General features: G+C 43.0%; 1 protein-coding gene across 1 annotated transcript; it reads left to right on the top strand.

Moving 5' to 3' along the window:
* The first annotated feature begins 5,939 nt into the window (after positions 1 to 5,939).
* LOC109236837 (zinc finger protein 1-like) lies at positions 5,940 to 6,779 on the top strand. The gene has a single exon (XM_019403070.1). It carries the CDS (start codon positions 5,940 to 5,942, stop codon positions 6,777 to 6,779), a length of 840 nt encoding a protein of 279 aa, XP_019258615.1.
* Positions 6,780 to 21,066: the final 14,287 nt, after the last annotated feature.

Here is a 21,066-nt window from a genome sequence, read left to right on the forward strand (position 1 = left end):
CGTGATATGTCTTACGTGGTTGGGGAGAAGGTTCTACTTAAGGTTTCACCCATGAAGGGTGTTATGAGATTTGGGAAGAAGGGTAAATTGAGTCCTCGGTTCATCGGGCCATTTGAGGTGCTTCGGAGGATTGGGGAGGTGTCTTATGAGCTGGCTTTGCCACCTAGCTTGTCGAGTGTGCATCCGGTATTTCATGTTTCTATGATCCAGAAGTATATTGGTGATTCGTCTCATGTTTTGGATTTCAGCACGGTTCAGTTAGACGGTGATTTGACTTATGATGTGGAGCCAGTGGCTATTTTGGGGTGGCAGGTCCGAAAGTTGAGGTCAAAGGAAACAGCTTCAGTGAAAGTGCAGTGGAGAGGTCGGCCCGTGGAGGAGGCTACTTGGGAGACCGAGCGGGAGATGCAGAGAAAATATCCACACCTGTTTGAGGCTTCAGGTATGTTTTTTGACTCGTTCGAGGACGAACATTTGTTTAAGAGGGGGAGGATGTAACGATCCGGCCGGTCATTTCATGAGTTACAGCCCTGCTTCCCCAATTTCTGCTTCTTTATATGTTGTTTAGCTATATTTTATCATATCGTGTTGGTTGTTCTGTGTTCGGAGTGGTCTTGGAGTGGAATGAGACACTTAGTCTCTTACTCGGAAGCTTAAGTTGGAAAAGTCAACCGGATGTTGACTTATGTGTAGAAGATCTCGGATGTGAATTCTGATGGTTCGGATAACTTCGTTAGGTGATCTTAGACTTAGGAGCGTGTTCGAAATATAATTTTGAGGTCCGTGGTAGATTTAGGCTTGGATTGGCGAAATTGTAAATTTGGCATTTTTCGTCGGTAGTGGAAATCTTGATATCGGGGTCGGAATGGAATTCCGGAAATTGGAGTAGGTCTGTTGTGTCATTTGTTGCGTGTGTGCAAAATTTCAGGTCGTTCAGACGAGTTTTGAAAGGTTTTGGCATTGGTTGCGGAATTCAGAAGTTTGGGAATCCTTAGGCTTGAATTCGAGGGTGATTTGGTGTTTTGATATTGTTTTGAGTGTTCTGAAGGTTGGTATAAGTTTTAATGGTGATATGTGACTTGTTGGCATGTTTGGTTGAGGTCTCGAGGGCCTCGGGATTAATTTGGGTGGTTGACGGAAAGATTGGCATTGAGTTGATGCTGTTGAATTTGCTGCTTCTGTCATTTCCGCACCTGTGGATTGGGGACCGCAGGTGCTAGGTCGCAGATGCGATACGGGGATCGCAGATGCTGTATTTGGCCATCAGGAGAAGAACCACAAATGCGGTTAGTTGGATGCATCTACGGCACTGCAGGTGCGATGTTTGGCCATCAGGAGAAGAATCGCAAATGCGGTTAGTTGGATGCATCTGCGGCATTGCAGGTGCGGTGACTGGGGCGCAAATGCGGTTCGGGTCGTTTAATTGGAAACCGCAGGTGTGGTTGGTAGGACCGCAGAAGCGGTTGCACAGGTGCGTGATTAGGACCGCAGATGCAGAAGTTCCGAGCAGAAACTATATAAGTTTCCCTTCGCGAATATCGGTCATTCTTCCACCATTTTTGGACGATTTTGGAGCTCCAAGCAGTGATTTCAAGAGGAAATCGAGGGGTTTCAGTGAGGTAAGCTATTTGGGCTTTGTATTTTTTGTTTGTGATGATTTTTTCACTATCTAATCATGGAATTAGTGGGGAATTTGGGGTGAAGTTGAAGGATTAGGGCTTGAGTTTTGGAGAGCTTTGATTGGGGATTTGAGGAGTCATTTGAGGTCAGATTTTGATGGTTTTGACATGTATAGACTCGGGAGTGAACGGAGTTTCTAGTTTTTTAATTTTTGTTGGATTCCGAGACATGGGCCTGGGGGTCGGGTTTGAGTCCAATTTGGGATTTTTGGTTTAATTTGATTATTTTCGCATGGAATTCATTCCTTTAGCATATATTGATGATAATATACAGATTTTGGTTAGATTCGGAGTATTTGGAGACCGAGTCGAGAGGCAAGGGCATCGCGGGTTAGAGTTTTGTCCGGTTTGAGGTAAGTAATGACTGTAAGTCTTGTCCTGAGGGCATGAAACCCCGTATTTCACATCGTTTCACTATCTTGAGGTGACGCACACGCTAGATAACGAGCCTGAGGGCGTGCACCGTTGGAAATCGTGACTTGGTCCGTCCCGTAGCAACTATTAAGTTGCGTATTTGACTGGAAACTATTTGATACTTATGTATTTTAGAAAGTATTACTATGTTGTGGGCTAGATGCCATATTTCGGCCTCATACAAAGTTGTTTAGACCCTGGTTTTTTACTACTATTCCTCACTGTTTTGTCTTAATGTAACTACTCGGTCATGCTATGTTTTACTGATTTCATAACTCAGTCTTATTTTACTCTGATTTTATGTATGAAATGATATTTTGGGCTGAGCACCCAGTTTTACTGTTAGCCTGAGTGGCTTGAGAGGATTCTGACTAAGTGAGGCCAAGGGACTGTGTTGTGAGGATATCATGGGATCGGCTGTGCGCCATTGCATGCTTACTGTTTTGTGATATATGAGAGGCCGAGGGCCTGATTTATTATGCCACGAGATGGCTTGTTATAGTGCTTGGGCTGTAGGAGCCCCTCCGGAGTCTGTACACCCCCAGTGAGCACGGGTACCCTGAGTGAGTGTTATGATGTGGCCCGAGGGGCTGTTCTTGATTCATGTTGTGCCCGGGGGGCTGATTACGAGTGGTTGGGAGGTTGCCCGAGGGGCTGATTCTGACTTATGTTATGCCCGAGGGGCGGTTTATGATACATGTTATTTATGCCTATACCATTTTTACTCTGAGCTTCATTGAACCTTTGTTGAAAACTGTTAAAAAGACATTTTAAAAGGATTTTTACTAAAACTGGATTTTAAGGAGATGATTTAATTTATATACTTTTTTGAAAACATACTGTATTTTATGTGGTGTTATGAAATTGATTTATGTGTTTCTTACTGCTTGGTCTTTATTTACTTTTATTACTTATTGAGTTGGCGTACTCACATTACTCCTTGCACCTTGTGTGCAGATCCAGGAGTTGCGGGTCGTGATAGCGAGTGTTGATCCTTCATCCGTCGCGGATATCCGGAGTCGGCAAGCTGCATGACGATCGCACCCTTGCTTTTCTCCCTCTTATCTTCCTTAGACTATATTAGTATTTTTCAGACTGTGATAGTCTTAGTTGTATTCAGACAATCCTTAGTAGATGCTCGTGACTTGTGACACCCCGATGTCGGTCTTATGTTGTTTTCCGCACTTGTTATTTAGACCCATGTTATGAAATTTTATTAATTAATGGCTTAAAACATCTTTTTATGAAATGCTGGTTTGATTTGGGATTGTGTCGGCTGGCCTAGTTTCATGATAGGCTCCATCACGATCGGGTCGATTTTGGGGTCGTGACAAATCACCACATATACTAGCTCTTCTATGAGAATAAAACTAACGAGAGAACAAATGTATAACATCTACATCTTGCAAACAAAATTGTAGCATCAAATAAGTTATCTTATTACTCTTTTGTTAAGACATATTATTAAAAAGTAGTAGCAGCATACATAATAAAAACTGAGCATTTTCTACAAGGCATTCTTCCAACTAAATATACCAATAATTGAAGATATCACACCCCAAAGAGTTCTGAGATCAAAATTCTCAGAAAGTAATATTTTTCTTCAATTCACTGAGATATAGTTCATTATCCAGCCCATCAAATCCAGTTGAATTTATAATATTACAATTGAATATAACTATATCTTTTCAACTTAATCATTTTACTATATTTCACACCTAACAATTTTTTTTTGACAGTTTTGTCAAAACTAATCAAATTACACAATCCTTAAACAAATAAACCAACAAAAAAACATAATTTAAAAAGACAAAACGAAGGAGAGAAATTAAGAGAGAAGAAGAGGAACAGAGACCTCTATACCCTAAGTCCCAGTAACGAGGGAAGTGCCTATCTTATAAAGAGATCACTACTTTATCTACTTTGCTCCTAAGGCATTGGCCAGTTTCCATCAGTGTGCTTGAGGTGGATGACGCCAGGGGAGTTGGGGAAGCGACAGGATCAAAAAACGTCAAGGATTTGGGTCTTCATTGTTTGCCAGACTTGATGTCTATTTGGGGTTTGTGGCTTTAGTCATAGCTAGAGATGAGCAACGAGGGAAGCTTAGTGGAGGCGGAGAATGTGCCTTGCCAGAGCCCGGAGGTGTGACCTCGCTGGATTAAGCATTGACAATGATGGAGACAATTTCTTAGGGTTTGTAGCTCACTGCTTTTCGAAGCTAAGAGATTTAAGATCTTTTTAGGATTATAAAAAAGTTGTGGGTTTAGCATTGAAAACCAAAAAATAAGGAGAAGTAAAATCGTTGCAGTAAATTCTTTTTCCGAGAGAATCGTTTCAATAGAGATATCTATTGCAATGGTTATGACAATCGTTGCAAGAGAGACGTCTATGGCAACAGTTATTAAGCTTATGTAACGGTTTAGTTATAGAAGTGTCCCAATAGGACCGAGATGCTAATGTAACGGTCCAAACCGTTGCAACAAGAGGTCTATGGCAACGATTATATAACCGTTGCTTATTGCCATAGGAATAATTCTTGGTAGTGTTAGATACAACAGAACACTAGCCCTAGGTTTATTATGAAATACGCAGGCATTAGGTTACTATTACAGGTTGTATCCGGCATAAATACATGATGTATTCATATACAGAAATCGAATTTCAAAATATCTATGTAGATACTTGTATCAATTTCGAGCAGAACCTCGAACAATGTCAGGAAAAAAAACTCGAACTGTATAGAAAAAAAGAAAAGAGGGACTAAAACTCTGAAGTATGCTCTGTTTTTTAGTGTTTAGTGTCTGATAAATCTTCTCATTAATTGGATTCATGATAATGTTGTGTGTTAAAATTGATTTATGTGAGTTATATTAGGAGTGTATCCCGTTAAATTAGCAGCTTTCCGTTATTAAACAACTTGAGAGACTTATTGTTACGTTGTATTCATGAACACATGGTATGAATACAGCGGCTGACAGCTGGACTGCCCTATTTTTTAGCAGATTTTTGCTACTGTATTCATGAATATAGTAGCTCGAATACATTGAATACATTACCATAACAACTGAAAGGTAGCTACGGAAAGTAATTATGTATATGGTAGCTGTAGGAAGTTAATAGCCACTAAACAATAGTCATTTCTGAAAATTCCTCTATAATTAAATAGTTCAAATTTGAAAGTCCGATGCACTAACCTCATAATCAGATTGATCATTTTAAAAAAGGAAAAGTGATTAATGAATGTGGTAATTACCATACCGTAAATTAATGTATATATGACGGGATACTCCACTCTAGTTTTGCTCCAAATATTTAAGAGATCAATAGTTTCTCTTCTAATAAATTTGATGTAATTATATACAGCTAGAAATTAATTAAACTGCAAGATAGAGTACCCATCAGAATAGGATTTCCTTTTAGAGACAGACAGTGACGCAGCTGTACATGTATCTTAGGATTATGCACTAGCTTATTTTGGTAAAAGATTTATCCATATAAAACGCATCATTTTAAACTCCAAAAAGAACTGAATAAACTTGAGAGTATAAGACAGTTAATCTCTATATTACCATATCTGTACAATAACACCGGGCAATTAAAGCAAGATTCGAGGTTTTGCAATATCTTAATGAAGTTACTACTTCTAGCAAAGTAGATATGATTCTTTATAGAATCTCATTAACTAGGAGTTGGTAACTAGTTTGAATTTGTAACTTGTAACGCTATGCAATGATTAACTTCCTATATTTGGAGGATTTTGTATTATTACACCTTGTCTATTTAAACATCTGTTCTCTTCATTCTTTCATCAAGTGCCAAGAACGTAAAGATTTCAGTATAGAGACAATGGATTCCTTTTCAATGAAAAAACCATGCTCTTCTGAGGCCTCTAGCATCTCTGCTGCCTCTGAAGAAATCGACACAAACACGAAGAAGATGAAAGGTAAGGTTACGGATTTAGGATCTGAATTAAAGCCACATGAATTATCATCTGCTAGTGTACTTCTTCATCTTAATGTCCATAATGGTGCCTCAAATCTTGAACTCAATCTTTTCCATTCAACTTCTAGCATGAAAAATTCGGCTCGTGCTAGTGAGTCTTCTAACGAGGCAACGCCTAATAAGCAAAGGCGTTCCTCAGAAACTAGGGTTTTCTCTTGCAACTTCTGCGAGAGAAAATTCTCCACTTCTCAAGCTCTAGGAGGACATCAAAATGCTCATAAACAAGAGAGAGCTTTGGCTAAAAGGCAAAATGAACTTGTTGATCTTGTTTCTCCTTTTGGCCCTCCCTATTATCACCCTTACTATAAGCCCTACTCAAGTTACACCCCACATTTGCCCTTTCATGGTTCTTTTACTAGTCAATCATCTCTCGGTGTTCAAGGTGATTCTTCGGCTATTCATAAGCCTTCTCCCTACAATCCATGGTCATTTTTTTCGGGTTACAATTATCGATTTAAGTCATCATCAAGCTCATCACTTTTTAGGACAGAAAATCTTGGAATTGGAGGTTCTCCTTTGGAGAATTCCCTCATGTTTGAGAACAAAAATACTGCAAAGGGTTTCAGTCTAAGGGATTCACCGGTCAAGGTTGACGATAATCGTGGTGGAAATAATAAAAAAAAGATGGGATTGGGAGAGGAGAATGCAGAAGAGAGCGAGATTGATTTGGATCTAAAGCTTTAATTTAATTTGTTGGTTTGAATTATTTTCTATTTCATATGAGGTTTTTATTTTTTACATTACTTTTATTAGATGTGTGCTATCGTTATGTTCTCACTTTCTTGTACTTTCACTTGAATCCATTGAATCGTTCATTTTACCTTTTGCTCCTTTTTTTTTTGGAAATTTCAAGCAACTTAATGTTAGAACAATGAGATGTATGTCTCTTCAGAATATTACTTAACTAGTGTGTAATGGTCCGCGCTTTGCATGCGGTTATTAACAAAAATCAAAATATAGTTGAAACACAATGTCATAATAACTCAATTAAATCATCACATGAGAATTTAAATACGAAAGATGAAAAAGAAAAAGAGAAAAAAAAATTGTAAAGTTAAAATCTTGGGATGTAAACAACGTTGACCAATTTTCCTTTCTTATCTAAGGCCTCTTTTTTTTGTACGTTGTTTCTAAGTATAAAACCTTTCTTTGAAGTTCCATGTAATGCTGCCATAGTGGGCTTTATAGATAGTCCCCGAGTGAGAATTTGCTCGAACTCGGGTAGCCCTTGCGCTTAATAATCGAGTGAGTGTTTGCTCGAACTCGACTTGTAGGTTGTTCTTAATGATTTTTTGACAAATTAATTCTCGATGCCTCGGTCCTGAACCAATATCATAACATAAGCGGTTGAGGTGACTGAAAAGTTGCTTTTTGTACGATTCTCAAAATCATTAATTGGAGGCTGACGGTCGGCCTTTTGGCTTCCTTAGCACGCTTAAATGACCTTTATAAATAGACAGATTCTACAACCTTACAAACTGTATTTCCATATTGTTTTCAAAGTCTCATATTAGCCTTTTTAAATTTCTTTGAGCTCTCCCTTCCCTTCACTAACAACATTCTTCACCTTCTCGGATCTATCGCACAGCGATGGCTAAAACTTCAAAATCTGTTCCTCAAAAGGAAAAGGCTCCTTCAACTTCTCGATCTACCAAGAGTAAACCGGTACTGCCGCCTCGTATCGAGTAATGCATCCTACCGCCGTGTGAGATTACATCCGATTTTAAAATCGAAAAACCTGTTTCGACACCAGGCTAATGTGAGCCCATGTCTCAATATGTTTGTTTGGTGACCAAGGCCGAGCTCAAGCAAGTAAAGAAGGATTGCAAATGGAACAATAAGGAAATAGTGATTCCTTCTTCTGAGGAGGATATACCACATATAAAGCGGGGTACTTGAGTGTATATACTTATACGTTTACGTTGGGCCCCGCAATTCCGGCTCAGGGTCCCATAGACCCAGTTATCCTCGACTTTTGCGAACGATACCGAGCGACACTCGGCCAGTTCTACCCCTCCTTCTGGCGAATTGTTTACTTAACCAGGTTCTTTTCGAACCAAATCGAGGGAATGTTTTTTACCCTTGATCATCTGACCAGATTATACAGTCCCCAACTTTATCGTGGGGGATTGATAAAATTGCAACGCCGATCTTTAAAATCCCTATTCGCTAGCATCAAAGAGGACAAAGACCGTGGGTGGATGAGCCGGTTTGTCCTAGTCAAGACCTCCGATTTAATTCCTGTTGATTGGATGCCGTTCCCCGAGGAGTGGAACATGAAACGTGAATATACTCTACTTTCTTTTCTTTTCCCCAACTTTATATTTTTCCTTGGTCTAACCTCTTTATGATGGTGTAGCCGATTCTTGGTTTCCCGGTGGGGTCCCGGACCTCGAGGGCTGGGTCTGAAAGCTGGCCTCTGCCTCCTCTTACTCGGAGCGTTATTGGCGAGATCTGGCCAAGGGTCGATGGGAGGCAAAAAACCATGGTGATTCTCTTATTCGTTTTTCAATGTTTCTGTTACGGGATACTGATCTCGATTTCACGTAGGTCTTGGAGACGCCATTGAATTGAGGAGGGCCCCAGCTGGTGAAGTGGAGGCTCCGAAGCCTCCCAAATAAAGAAAAAGGAGGAGAGAGTCAGCCGAAAGTCCCCCGGAGCCAAAGAAAAGCTTGGCTCGAAAGCCTAAGGCAGATGCATCGGCCTTATCTCTGGAAGCGGCCCTACTTCATCGGGACCAAGAGGAAGAAGAAGATGATGATTGCCTGCTGGTAAACCATAAAAGGAAGAATGCCAATGCTTCGAAGCTCACCGAACCAGTGGCGGTTGATGTGGCCCATTGCAAAGCTAAAGAAATCTCCGTAGGGAGTTCAAACAAAGTCCCCAAACCAACGTCGAGAAAGAAGGCGCCTCGCTTAGGAAATCATTATGAGGGCGAGGCCGAACGTCCTGACCTCGAGCCTCTTCAAATAAAAGAAAATGACCTGAGTGGATCACTCGGGGTGATAAACATAGATGTTTCTCCCCCTAGCTCTGAGTTCTCCGAGGGTCAAATCCGGGAGGCTGTAAATATGAGATCTTCTGTAGTAGAAGTAAGCCATGAAGGACACGACATCTTTCAAGAATGTCTCGCAGGGCTTGAAGATGGCCCCGACCCCGATGCTTCTTTCGTTTTTAATGAGGCACGTAGACTCTTCAAGCAAGTGAGTTTTTTATTTTTCGTGCCTGCGCCTTCGTTTTAACTGTTGTGAATCTAACTTTTCCTTCTTTTTCATGAAGGATGTGTTGCTCCATAAAAGGGAATTGTCCAAGTCTAGAGACGATCCTGCTCAATGCGAGGCCGAGCTTAAGAAGATTTTGGAGGAGAGGGACGCCGCCACAGCCTTGTATGCTGAGAGAGAGGTGGAGATCTATGATCTTCGAGTCGAGCTGACGCAGGCGTGCCAATGTCGGGCCGAGTATGTTGAGAAGGTAATATAGCTATCGACATTCCATTACGCAGTTATTTTGTTTTGGCGGCTGGCATTTTTAATTTCTCAATTCCAACAGAAGGCCGACTTGGAGGCGCAACTTCGGAAGGAGCTTAAGATGAAAACAGCCGAGGCCTTGAGTTGGAAGTAGGGTATGGACGATCTCGCCTATGAGAAGGAAACTTTAAAAGAGCAGTTAGCTTCGCTCGAACTCCAGCTTCGAGGCGCGAAGGAGGAGAGCCTAGCTCGGGGCCTCGAAATCGAGGAGCTTAAAGTCAGATCTGCTACTGAGCTGGCCAAGGCTACATCCGATGCTGCGGCAATTATGAATTCGTATCGAGCCGATGCTGAAGTAGATAATGCCCAAGAAAAATAGATCTCTTCTACAGCGGAGGATAAGTTATCTAGTGCCCCTGACCCAGCTAGGCGACAAGCCCGGAGGATGACCCTCGAGGAGATACATGCTCGTGGCTTCGATCTTTCAGCCGATATTGAAGCGGAGAAGATTTTGGAAGAATAAGCGGCCGCTCTGCTTTCCGATGAAGATGAGTTAGTCAGTATCTCCAAGAGTGAAGGAGACGGGGATGAAGTCCCCGAGGGCGAGACTCTCGCAGGTGTGACTCCTGAAGATGCAGATGCTAAGGATGTGACCCCGAAGTTGTTTTAGGTTAGTTTATTTTGTTTCCTTGTAAGCATCCCTTGTGTAAATATTTCCTGTAATCATATTTTGGAGATACGGGTGGGGGGTGGGGGGGGATTTTATCTCGTCTTGAACATTGCCTTTATTTATGGAAAGCTTTGTTTGAATGATTAATCTGATGATTGATTCAAGGTATTATAAACCCTTAGATCTTTATCGATAGGTATATTAATTTTCGAGCTGAGTCTAAACCAATTCGTTGTGAGCTCGAGATATGTGAACCTCGAGTCCGAATCGAAATGAGAGTCTTGAACTATAAGTTTTAGGCCCTTAAGCCTTTCGAGGTTGGCCCTTAGGCTCTTATGTATCGGCTCTTAAGCTCTTTAAGTTGGCCCTTGGGTTCTTATAAACCGGCCCTTAGGCTCTTATAAATTGACACTTAGGATTTTATAAATCGGCCCTTAGGCTCATATAATTCGGCCCTTTGGCTCATATAAATTGGCCCTTAGGCTCTTTGAGTTGGCCCTTGGGCGCTTACAATGGTTTAGATAATTTTTCCCTCATTTCGGCTTAAAAGACTTAGTGAAAATTTAGTTATGCCTTAGCATGCGTTTTTTGCACCCGTGGGTTTTTCAAAGGTTTGACATATCAGAACGTTATTAGTGATTTGTTTGTGTAAACATAATCGAACACCTCTTGAGGTATTTTCGACGGCTGATGTTATCGGAACCCTTGGAATTTTTGAGGTCTGAATTTATCGAAACCCTTTGTATTTTGCTTTTGCCGAGGGTAGCCTGATTTAACCGATTTTTACAAAGTATTTGACGGCCTTTAATTTATGGCGGAAGTCGGATGTCTCCGAGCCGCATTATTTGGCCGTAGCATTTATATGACCGTAGTCTTTAGTTTGGCCGTAGCCTTCGGGTACGTCACTTGAACTTGCTTCCCGATAACTTTCCGAACTTGTTCGAGAATTTAGTCCCCGAGAATATTGGCCTTGGCCTTTGTTTCGAAGGGGTACCTCTTTGAGGCCTTATTAATTCTTTGATGATAGCCCTCGAGTATTCAGGTGCTTCTATGTTTTGGCTCTTAAGACGTTTCTCATAGGATTGTAAGTGTTAAGCTCGTATGAGACACAAAGTATTTTTGATATAGCTAGAATGCTTCTATAAATAGCTGATACATGCATACATGTTTTGCCGTCGGGGCTTTATTATTATATATGGACATGGTTCGTTTGACCGTTTGGCCCATTACAACGTTCTCCTATCGAGACCCTCTTAGCCGTGAAATATCTTTCCCGAAAATGTAATCTCCAAGGGTGATGCCCCCCAGTATTCGAGGTTGATTGAAAAGGAGCCTCGAATACTTGTTGACTGTTCCTCGGGTAGCATGTAGGTGTTGCCTTGTTATAAACCTTGCCGGTAAAACCCATTTGGGACAAAATCCGAGCTAAGGGAAAAAGATTGAAACGCATGCTTTCCAACCTACGGCCTTTGTGTAGGAAGGGGTAAGATAATAGTGGTATTCTTGAGATCATGAGCCTTTGAGAGCTTCCATCGTGCCGAGCCTATAAGATCCTTTATCAACGACTCCGAGGTCTTGCTATCCGTGAGCCTTGACCTGGTCAGGGATGATTTTGATTTCCCGATTTGATATCACGAAGGTCGAGAAACTCAACTGTGCCAACTCTGAGGGAACGCTTCTCTGGGTTGAGCTTCGTGTCGTATTGCCCCGAAATGTTGATTATTTTGCTGCAACTGAAGTAAAGTGGTCCTCTGCGCACAGGGACTTGACCAATCATATCATCAATATAAGCTTTTATTATTTTACCTATTTATCCTTCAAGCGGAATCCATGTCGTATTTAAACAGGGTGAAGCAATGCGATCTATATTATCAATAAGAAACTAAAGGAGTTTTTTCCGGAGAGCGAGGATTAATCCCGTTCCCAGGTGTACTCTTCTGTTAAGCGGTTGGCTTGGTAGCATTGGGCTTTTCGGTAACAATGAAGGTTCGAGGATCTGGGGAATTCCTTTCTTTGCCTTCGATTACCTGTTATTCCGCTTTTGTTGAGGCTCGGAGCTGTGACTACTACTTAGCCACCTGCTTACCTTTGGAGTTCGATGTCTGCGAGGTCAAGGGTTCCGATATTGGCACCACTTCCTCGATTGCGAACATCTCTTTTGCTACATGCTATTCTCCGCGGATTGTTTTTACTCCTTCTTCTGTCGGGAACTTCATCATCTGATGGAGAGTCGAAGGCACTGTCCTCATATTGTGTATCTACGGCCTCCCAAGGAGTGCGTTATACCTCATATCACCTTCGATGACATGGAACCTGGTATCTTGTATGGTCCTGGCTACGTTTACAAGCAAGATAATTTCTCCCCTCGTTGTTTCACTTGCCATGTTGAAGCCGTTGAACACCCTGGGATGCAAGTACAATCTAATCTTGGAGGCTGAGTTGTTTCACGACCCTCAATATGATTATGTTCCACGAGCTACCTGGATCCACTAAAATACGTTTAACCTGAATTTTATTCAAAATGATAGCAATTACTAGGGCGTCATTGTGAGGCTGGGACACGTCTTCTACTTCCTCATCGCGGAATGATAGAGCGTCCTCGGGCATAAAGCTCCGAGTCCATTTTTCCTTTGTGATGGATACTTTAGTATGTTTGAATACATGTCCCTGCGCGACGTCGGCTCCACCGATGATCATGTGAATGAAATGTTGAGGTTCTTTGGGTTCATTCTTCCTGTTTGCATCTCTTTCTCGGAAATGGTTTTTGGCTCGATCACTGAGAAATTCACGAAGGTGCCCCTCGTTGAATCGTCGGGCTACCTCCTTTCAATGTCGTCTGCAATCTTCGGTCTTATGCGCGTGAGTACCATGATAATTACACATTAAGTTGGGGTTTTTTCTGAGAAGGATATGTCTGTATGGGCTTGGGCCATCTAGTATCTTTAATTTTGCCAATGGTTGAGACGAGACTTGAGGCGTCGACACTGAAGTTGTATTACGATAATATGGGTGCTTCCACTGGTCCCGAGCGCCTGTCGGACCCAGTTTTGCTTATAAGTCCCCGGGAGCTTTGGCCTCGATCTACACTTCGTTCATTCTGAGGTGCATTCATCCTTGAAACGTTCCTTCTATCTTCGACGTACGGTTGATATATTTCCTTGTTGAATCTTGATCCTCGGTCTGTGTCCCTTAGGGATTGAATGCGAATATTTTCGGGTGAACTGAGCCCGAGGGGGCTCCCAACTAGTCGACCTCGACCCTAATTTTTGACTGATACCGATTGTGCACATCCGACCATGTTATAGCTGGAAATTTGATCAAGTTCTACTTTAGCTATCGAGATGCTATCGAACTTCTTTCATTCAAACCTTGCATAAAGGCCTATACCGCCCAGTTGTCAGAGACCAGTGATAATTCTATCCTTTCCATATAAAATCGGTACACCAACTCCCTCAACATCTCGTCATCCCTTTGTTTTATTTTGAAGACGTCTAATTTTCTTGTGGCCACCTTTATGGCCCCGGCGTGTGCTTTCACGAAGGCATCCGCCAACATAGTAAATGAGTGAATGGAATTAGGAGCTAAGTTGTGATACCAAATCATAGCTCCTTTTGATAATGCTTCCCTAAACTTTTTCAATAATACTGACTCGATTTCATCATCATTGAAGTCGTTTCCTTTGATTCCATAGGTGTATGAGGTAATGTGTTCATTAGGGTTAGTTGTTCCGTTGTATTTTGGTATATCGGGCATGCGAAACATCTTGGGAATGGGCATTGGAGCCGCACTTGGGGGGCAGGGGATTTTGTATGAACTTTTTCGATTCAAGCCCTTTCAAAATCGGAGGCGCTCCTGGTATCTGGTCAACTCTTGAATTGTATGTCTCCATCTTTTTGTCATTTTCTTCAATTTTCTTTTCTCCGGACTCGATTCTTTTAGTTATCTCTTCGACCATTTTCGTAATAGCGGGATCAATCCCCGAGCCACTTTCACCGGGCCTTCTAGGCGCAGGCTCCGTATGCCGGGCGTCTACTGGTTCGGTGGTGTTTGGTGTTCTATTTTGAATCTGAAGTTGAGCAATAGCCACTTGCTGAGCTTGCAGCATTTCGAATATCACTTGGAGGCTGACTCCCCCTTCTTCCATTCCTCGCGTTTCCTGGCCTCCGGCTCGGGCTTCCCCGTGTGCATTCCTTACGGGGTCTGTGCCTACATCCGTGTTAAGAGCGTTGTGCGAACTGATATCAACTGGCTCCACGTTTGGCACTCCCTCAAGGTTTATGGATGGTACACCGAGCCCTATGCCGCAGTTTTCTCCGAGTCCCTCACTGTCATGAGCAGGTGCATTTTGTGTGCTATAAATATTTTGGCCTGAAATCAAAAAGTCTTTGACATGAAAAGGTTTGAAGAATAACGTGTGTTATCAGAAAACCAACACTAAGATAATCACTATTATCTTTAGCCCCACGGTGGGCGCAAACTGTTTACCTCGAAAAATATTAGTAACAATTAAAGATAATATGTGGTTTTAAAGATATGTAATATACTCTAATACTAGTGATTAAAAAAGTAATATTAAGCTTAAGTAAGAAGAGACGATGAACCAAATCAGTGTTGTTGAGGCGATAGAGGCCTCGAGCTTGGTTGTCCCCGGGACCTCGAAGTCAGCTAAGAACAAAAATATGAAAAATAAAGTAAAGACAATAAAGCTGAAGTATAATAGTTGAGCACGTTAAACGAGAAAGGTAGAGCAGAATGTTCTTATTGCAGAGAATAATGTGAGATGATCCTTACAAAATGATTGGGGTCCCCTTTATATTAGAGGAGAAAGCCCCAATATAGTACTTTCCTAGTTATTGTAAAGAATTCTATTGGTATAGGTGTACAACAGCCTAGTACGGACCTGTACATTTTGTACAAATCCTATCTTTTAATTTATCACCTGGTCCACGTGTTCTTGAGGAATTCCTGTTCTTTCTTGATTGACTACGAGATCGTGCTACCCTCGATGTAGGTCGTGCCAGGCCTTCGATCAGCTTCCTCGAGGTAGGTGTCCCTTAGCCGTATCTGACCTCCACTTCGAGTCTCCCAGACTCGAACCTATAGCCTGATTTATGTAACGACCCGGCCGGTCATTTTTTGAATTTACGCCCCGATCCCCTATTAACTGCTTTCCCCAAGATTATTTCTGCTATTTCGATTTTCCGGGATGTTCGGTTTTGAGTTTCGGAGAGTTTTGGGACACTTAGTCCCGAAATGAGAGCTTAAGTGTTGGAAAGTTGAGCGTAGCCGGAACAGTGTGAAGACGGCCTCAGAATGGAAATCCGATGGTTCTGTTAGCTCCGTTAGGTGATTTCGGGGTTAGGAGCGTGATCGTAATGTGTTTTGGAGGTTCGTAGCTAATTTAGGCTTGAAATGCCGAAAGTTGAATTTTTGAGGTTTCTGGTCAGATAGTGAGATTTTGATCCGAAGGTCGGAATGGAATTCCGGAAGTTGGAGTAGCTTTGTAGTGTTTAATGTGACGTGTGTGCAATATTTAATTCATTCGGACGAGGTTCGATAGACTTTTTGATCGAAAGTGTGTTTTTAGAGTTTTTGGATCTTAAGCTTGAATCCGATGAAAAATAGGTGTTTTGATGTTGTTTTGAGCGTTCCGAAGGTTGGAACAAGTTTGAATGATATTTAGGGATTGATTGGCAGGTTTGGTTTAGGTCCTGGGGGCCTCGGGTGCGTTTCGAATGCTCAACGGATCATTTTTGGAACTTGTTGAATTGCAGAAAATCTGGTATTTGGTTTCCTTCATTTGCGATCGCAACCTTCCCTCCGCGTTCGCGTAGTGTATTTCTAGAGGGGGCCTAATTTGTTCTTCGCTATCGAATGACTTGGCTCGCGATCGCAGAGTACTGCCCCTTCTTTCTTCGCGTTCGCATTTGCCCTTTCGCATTCGCATAGTAGAAATGGGAGCTGGTAGTTCATTAGCCTTTTACTCTTCGCGTTCGCGTGGCTTCGACCGCAAATGCGTAAGCTAGCTTTTTCCCCTTCCGCGTTCGCATACCTTCTATTGCGTTCGCTTAGGCCAATTCGAGGACCTTCAATTTTTCCTCTTCGCGATCGCATACAATTTCTTGCGATCGCAATGCACAATATCTGAGCAGAGACATTAAAATCCCAATTCGAGGGTTTAAGCTTATTTTCACATTTTTGAATTTGGGAGCTCGGGAGGGGCGATTTTTGAAGACTTTTGCACCTGGGTAACTTGGGTAAGTGATCTCTACCCAACTTAGATCAATTTTCATTATTACTAACTTAAATCTAGCCTTTAAATTTCGAATTTGGTGGAAAAATTTGATAAATCTCATAGGCCGAATTATTGAGTTTTGATTGGGGTTTTGACATACGATTTGAGAGATTCTTATATGATTAGACTCGTGTGAGTGTGAGGATTCTGGAAATATAAATTTTACCCGATTCCGAGATGTGGGCCTGAGGGGCATTTTGGTCATTATACATAATTTCCCGTATTAGCTTAGAATTTAAATGAAGAATCAGCTACTTGAAGTATTATTTATATTATGAAATGGAATTTAATAGATTTGGGCCATTTGGAGTCGGATACTCGTGGCAAAAGCGTGGTTTCGGGTTGATTTGAGCTTGTTCGAGGTAAGTGGCTTGTCTAACCTTGTGTGGGGGAGTTTTCCCCTTTGGATTGATATTGTGGTAATTGGAATGCTTCGTACGTGAGGTGACGAGTGCGTACTTGTGCTAATTGTTGGAAATCCGGTTTTCATTAAAAATAGCCTTGAATTGTGTTCTTCCATTTCTTGCTTACACTGTTTGGACATTAAACCTGTTGTAGCTTAGAGAAACATGTCTACTCGACTAAATTGCTCTATTTGCCTCAACTACCTTAATTGTATTACGTGAGTCATGCTAGGTTGTGATTACCTGCTTCAATTTGATATGAAATTGATTGGATTGAATTCTTGTTATTGCTGTGTATTTACTTTGGGACTACGGAACGGTATTTCGGGAGATCCCCCTGCACTTTTACTTTGGGACTACGGGACGGTATCCCAGGAGATCCCCTGTATGTTTACTTTGGTACTACGTAATTTTATTCCGGGAGATCCCCTTGCACATTTATACGTTGGACTACGGGACTGCACCCGGGAGATCCACTGGAGATGATATATATATTTGGGGACTACAGGACGGTATCATGGGAGATCCCCGGTTGTTATCTTGGAGCTGAGTTGTGTTCTTTTACTGTGTTTACTTGCCTCTGTGATAGTTGTTGTTGTCCATTATATTTTGTGTTATTCACTTACCCTGTTAAACCTTATATCTTATTTAACCTTAGTAGGGCCCTGACCTTCCTCGTCACTACCCAACCGAGGTTAGGCTTGGCACTTACTGAGTATCGTTATGGTGTACTCATGCCCTTACTGCGCATGTTTTTCATGTGCAAATCCAGGTACCTCTACTCAGGCTTATCATTCTTGAGGCGAGGCGATTCTACGTGACATCGAGGTATATCTGCCGTGTTCGCAGACCGAGGAGTCTCTTTATATTCTTGCATTTAGTGTTTAGCCCTTCTGTACTTTATGTTCTTGATTAGACATTTCGGAGATTAGAGCTATGTAGTGTTCTTCTCAGCTTGTGGATCCGTGAGTTTTCGGGTTTTGGGATAGTGTATCAGACTTTGGAAAGTTGTGTGTATATGCCAAGCAGCATTTAAATACAATTTCTTTCAGTTATTCGGCTTTTGATTATTTATTCCGCAAGATTAGTTGTTTTTCCGCATTTGTTAGGCTTACCTAGTCGTAGAGACTAGGTGCCGTCACGATAGTTCACTGAGGGCGAACTGGGGTCGTGACAAGTCGGTATCAGAGCTCTAGGTTCATAGGAGTCATGGATCACAAGCCGGTTTATTATAGTCTCACTGATCGGTACGGAGACGTCTGTACTTATCTACGAGGGGCTATGTAACTGTTAGGAAAAATTTCACTTCATTTGAGTTCCTTGTCGTGCGAGATTTTTGATATCCCATTTCTAAACTTCTATCTTTCTATTCTCTCACAGATGGTGAGGACACGTGCTACTCGAGATGACCAGGCACCCGCGCCCCCTACTGGAGCCGTGAGATGTCGAGGCCGGGGTAGAGGCCGAGGACGTGCTCGTGGTGCAGCCAGAGCACCCGCGCGAGCTGTTGCCGAGGTACCACCAGTAGTACCAGCCGGAGTCCAGACACCTGATACGTCTGCCACTATAACTCCAACACTCCAAGAGACTTTGGCACAGTTTATGAGCATGTACACCACTTTGGCTCAAGCAGGGTTGCTTCCCCATGCTGTAGCCACATCCCAGGCCGGGGGAGAAGCACATACTCCCGCCGCCCGCACTCGTGAGCAGCGAGTGCATGTTGATCAGGTCCCAGAGGTTATTCCAGCGCCGCCTGTAGTGCCAGTTCAGCCCGAGGACAGGGCAACGACTTTAGAGGATGAGCAGCAGAGACTTAAGAGGTTCAAGAAATATGATCTTCCTGTATTCAGTGGGTTAGCATCGGAGGATGCATTGGGATTTCTAGAGGAGTGCTACCGTATTCTCTGTACTATGGGCATTGCAGGATCGAGAGGGGTTTCCTTCACTACCTTCTAGCTTCGAGGAGCCGCCTATCAGTGGTGGTGTGCTTATGAGTTAGACAGTCCGGATGAGGCAGCTTCCCTGACTTGGACTCAGTTTTCAGATATGTTCATGAGGGAGTATGTCCCCCAGAGTCTTAGGGACGCCTGGCGTGCGGAGTTTGAGCATTTGTGCCAGGGTACTGTGACTGTCTCGGAGTATGTTATCCGTTACATCGACATGGCTAGACATGCACTTGCTTTGGTTTCTACGGTTCGCAAAAAGATTCGCCGGTTCATTGAGGGGTTTATTCCCATCATCAGATCTAGCATGGCTCGTGAGTTAGAGATGGATATATCTTATCAGAAGGTGATAAGCATTTTCTAGGAGGATTGAGGGTATGCATGCTAGGGACAAAGAGGAGAGGGAGGCCAAGAGGTCTCGAGAGTCGGGTCATTATTCTGGTGTCCGTGCCTCAACTGCAGGTCATCATGGTAGGGGTCATATGGGTCGTCCCGTTCATTCAGCTCTTCCAGCAGCCAGCGGTATTCCAGCTCCTCCTAGGCCTCAGGAGCCTTATTATGCACCTCTAGTCTCTGGTGCGCCTCCTGCACGGGGTGCTTCCAGTGGTCAGTCCAGCTGACCTGGCCCGAGCCAGTCATAGCCGCCACGTCCTCCCAAAGCTTGTTTTGAGTATGGTGACACACGCCATATGGTGAGGAATTGCCCGGACTCAGGAGGGGTGCACCTCCGCAGACTCCTCAGCCACAGTAGGCCCCGTAGAGCTCTCAGGCTATGGTCCCTGCGCCAGTTGCTACTCCACCGGCCCAGCCAGCCAGGGGTGGAGGTCGGGGAGGTAGAGGTCGCCCTCGAGGGGAAGGCCAGGCAATATATTATGCTCTTCCAGCCCGTACTGAGGCTGTCGCCTCCGATTCTATCATTATAGGTACTATCTTGGTCTGTCACAGAGATGCATCGGTTCTATTCCATCCAGGCTCCACTTATTCTTATGTGTCTTCTGATTTTGCCACACATTTGGGTGTACCTCGGGATTCTTTGAGTTCCCCAGTTTATGTTTCTACTCCTGTAGGAGATTCTCTTGTTGTGGACCGCGTTTACTGATCATGTTTGGTTATTCTTGGTGGTTTTGAGACCAGAGCTGACTTATTGTTGCTCAACATCGTTATTTTTGACACTATCTTGGGCATGGACTTGTTGTCGCCCCATTATTCTATTCTTGATTGTCACCCCAAAACTGTGACACTGGCCATGCCAGGTGTACCGCGTATTGAGTGGAGGGGTGCTCTAGGTCACACTCCCAGTAGAGTTATTTCTTTCCATAAGGCTCAGCATATGGTTGAGAAAGGTTGTGATGCGTACTTGGCTTATGTCATTTGGGCTGACTAATACCCCAGCAGCCTTCATTCGTCTGATGCACAGTGTTTTCCGGTCATATCTTGATTCATTCGTGTTCGTTTTTATTGATGACATTCTGGTATGTTCCCGAAGTCGGGAAGATCATGAGCAGCACCCGAGGACAGTGGTCCAGGCCTTGAGAGAGAAGAAGTTGTATGCTAAGTTCTCAAAATGTGTGTTTTGGCTTGATTCCGTGGCGTTCTTGGGTCATGTGGTCTCGAGAGAGGGTATTCAGGTGGATCCGAAGAAAGTGAAGGTCGTACAGAGTTGGCCCAGACCATCCTCAGCTACAGAGATCCGTAGTTTTCTTGGCTTGGCGGGTTACTACCGTCGATTTGTTCAGGGGTTTTCATCTATTGCAGCACCTATGACCAGACTGACCCAGAAGGGTGCTCCGTTCCAGTAGACGAAAGAGTGCGAGGAGAGCTTTCAGAAGCTCAAGACAGCCCTGACTACAGCCCCAATTTTGATATTGCCTATCGGTTCGGGGTCTTATACTGTCTATTGTGATGCCTCGAGAGTTGGCCTCGAGCGGTATTGATGTAGGACGGTAGGGTGATTGCCTACGCATCCAGACAGTTGAAGATACATGAGAAGAATTATCCTGTCCATGATCTTGAGTTAGCTGCCATTATTCATGCCTTGAAGATCTGACGTCACTACTTGTATGGTGTGCCTTGTGAGATATATAGTGATCAGCGGAGTTTGCAGCATCTGTTCAAGCAGAATGATCTTAATTTGCGTCAGAGGAGATGGCTAGAGCTGCTGAAGGATTATGACATCACTATCTTGTAACACC

The sequence above is a fragment of the Nicotiana attenuata genome, unplaced genomic scaffold (assembly GCF_001879085.1).
Source record: "Nicotiana attenuata strain UT unplaced genomic scaffold, NIATTr2, whole genome shotgun sequence".
Taxonomy (NCBI): Eukaryota; Viridiplantae; Streptophyta; class Magnoliopsida; order Solanales; family Solanaceae; genus Nicotiana; species Nicotiana attenuata.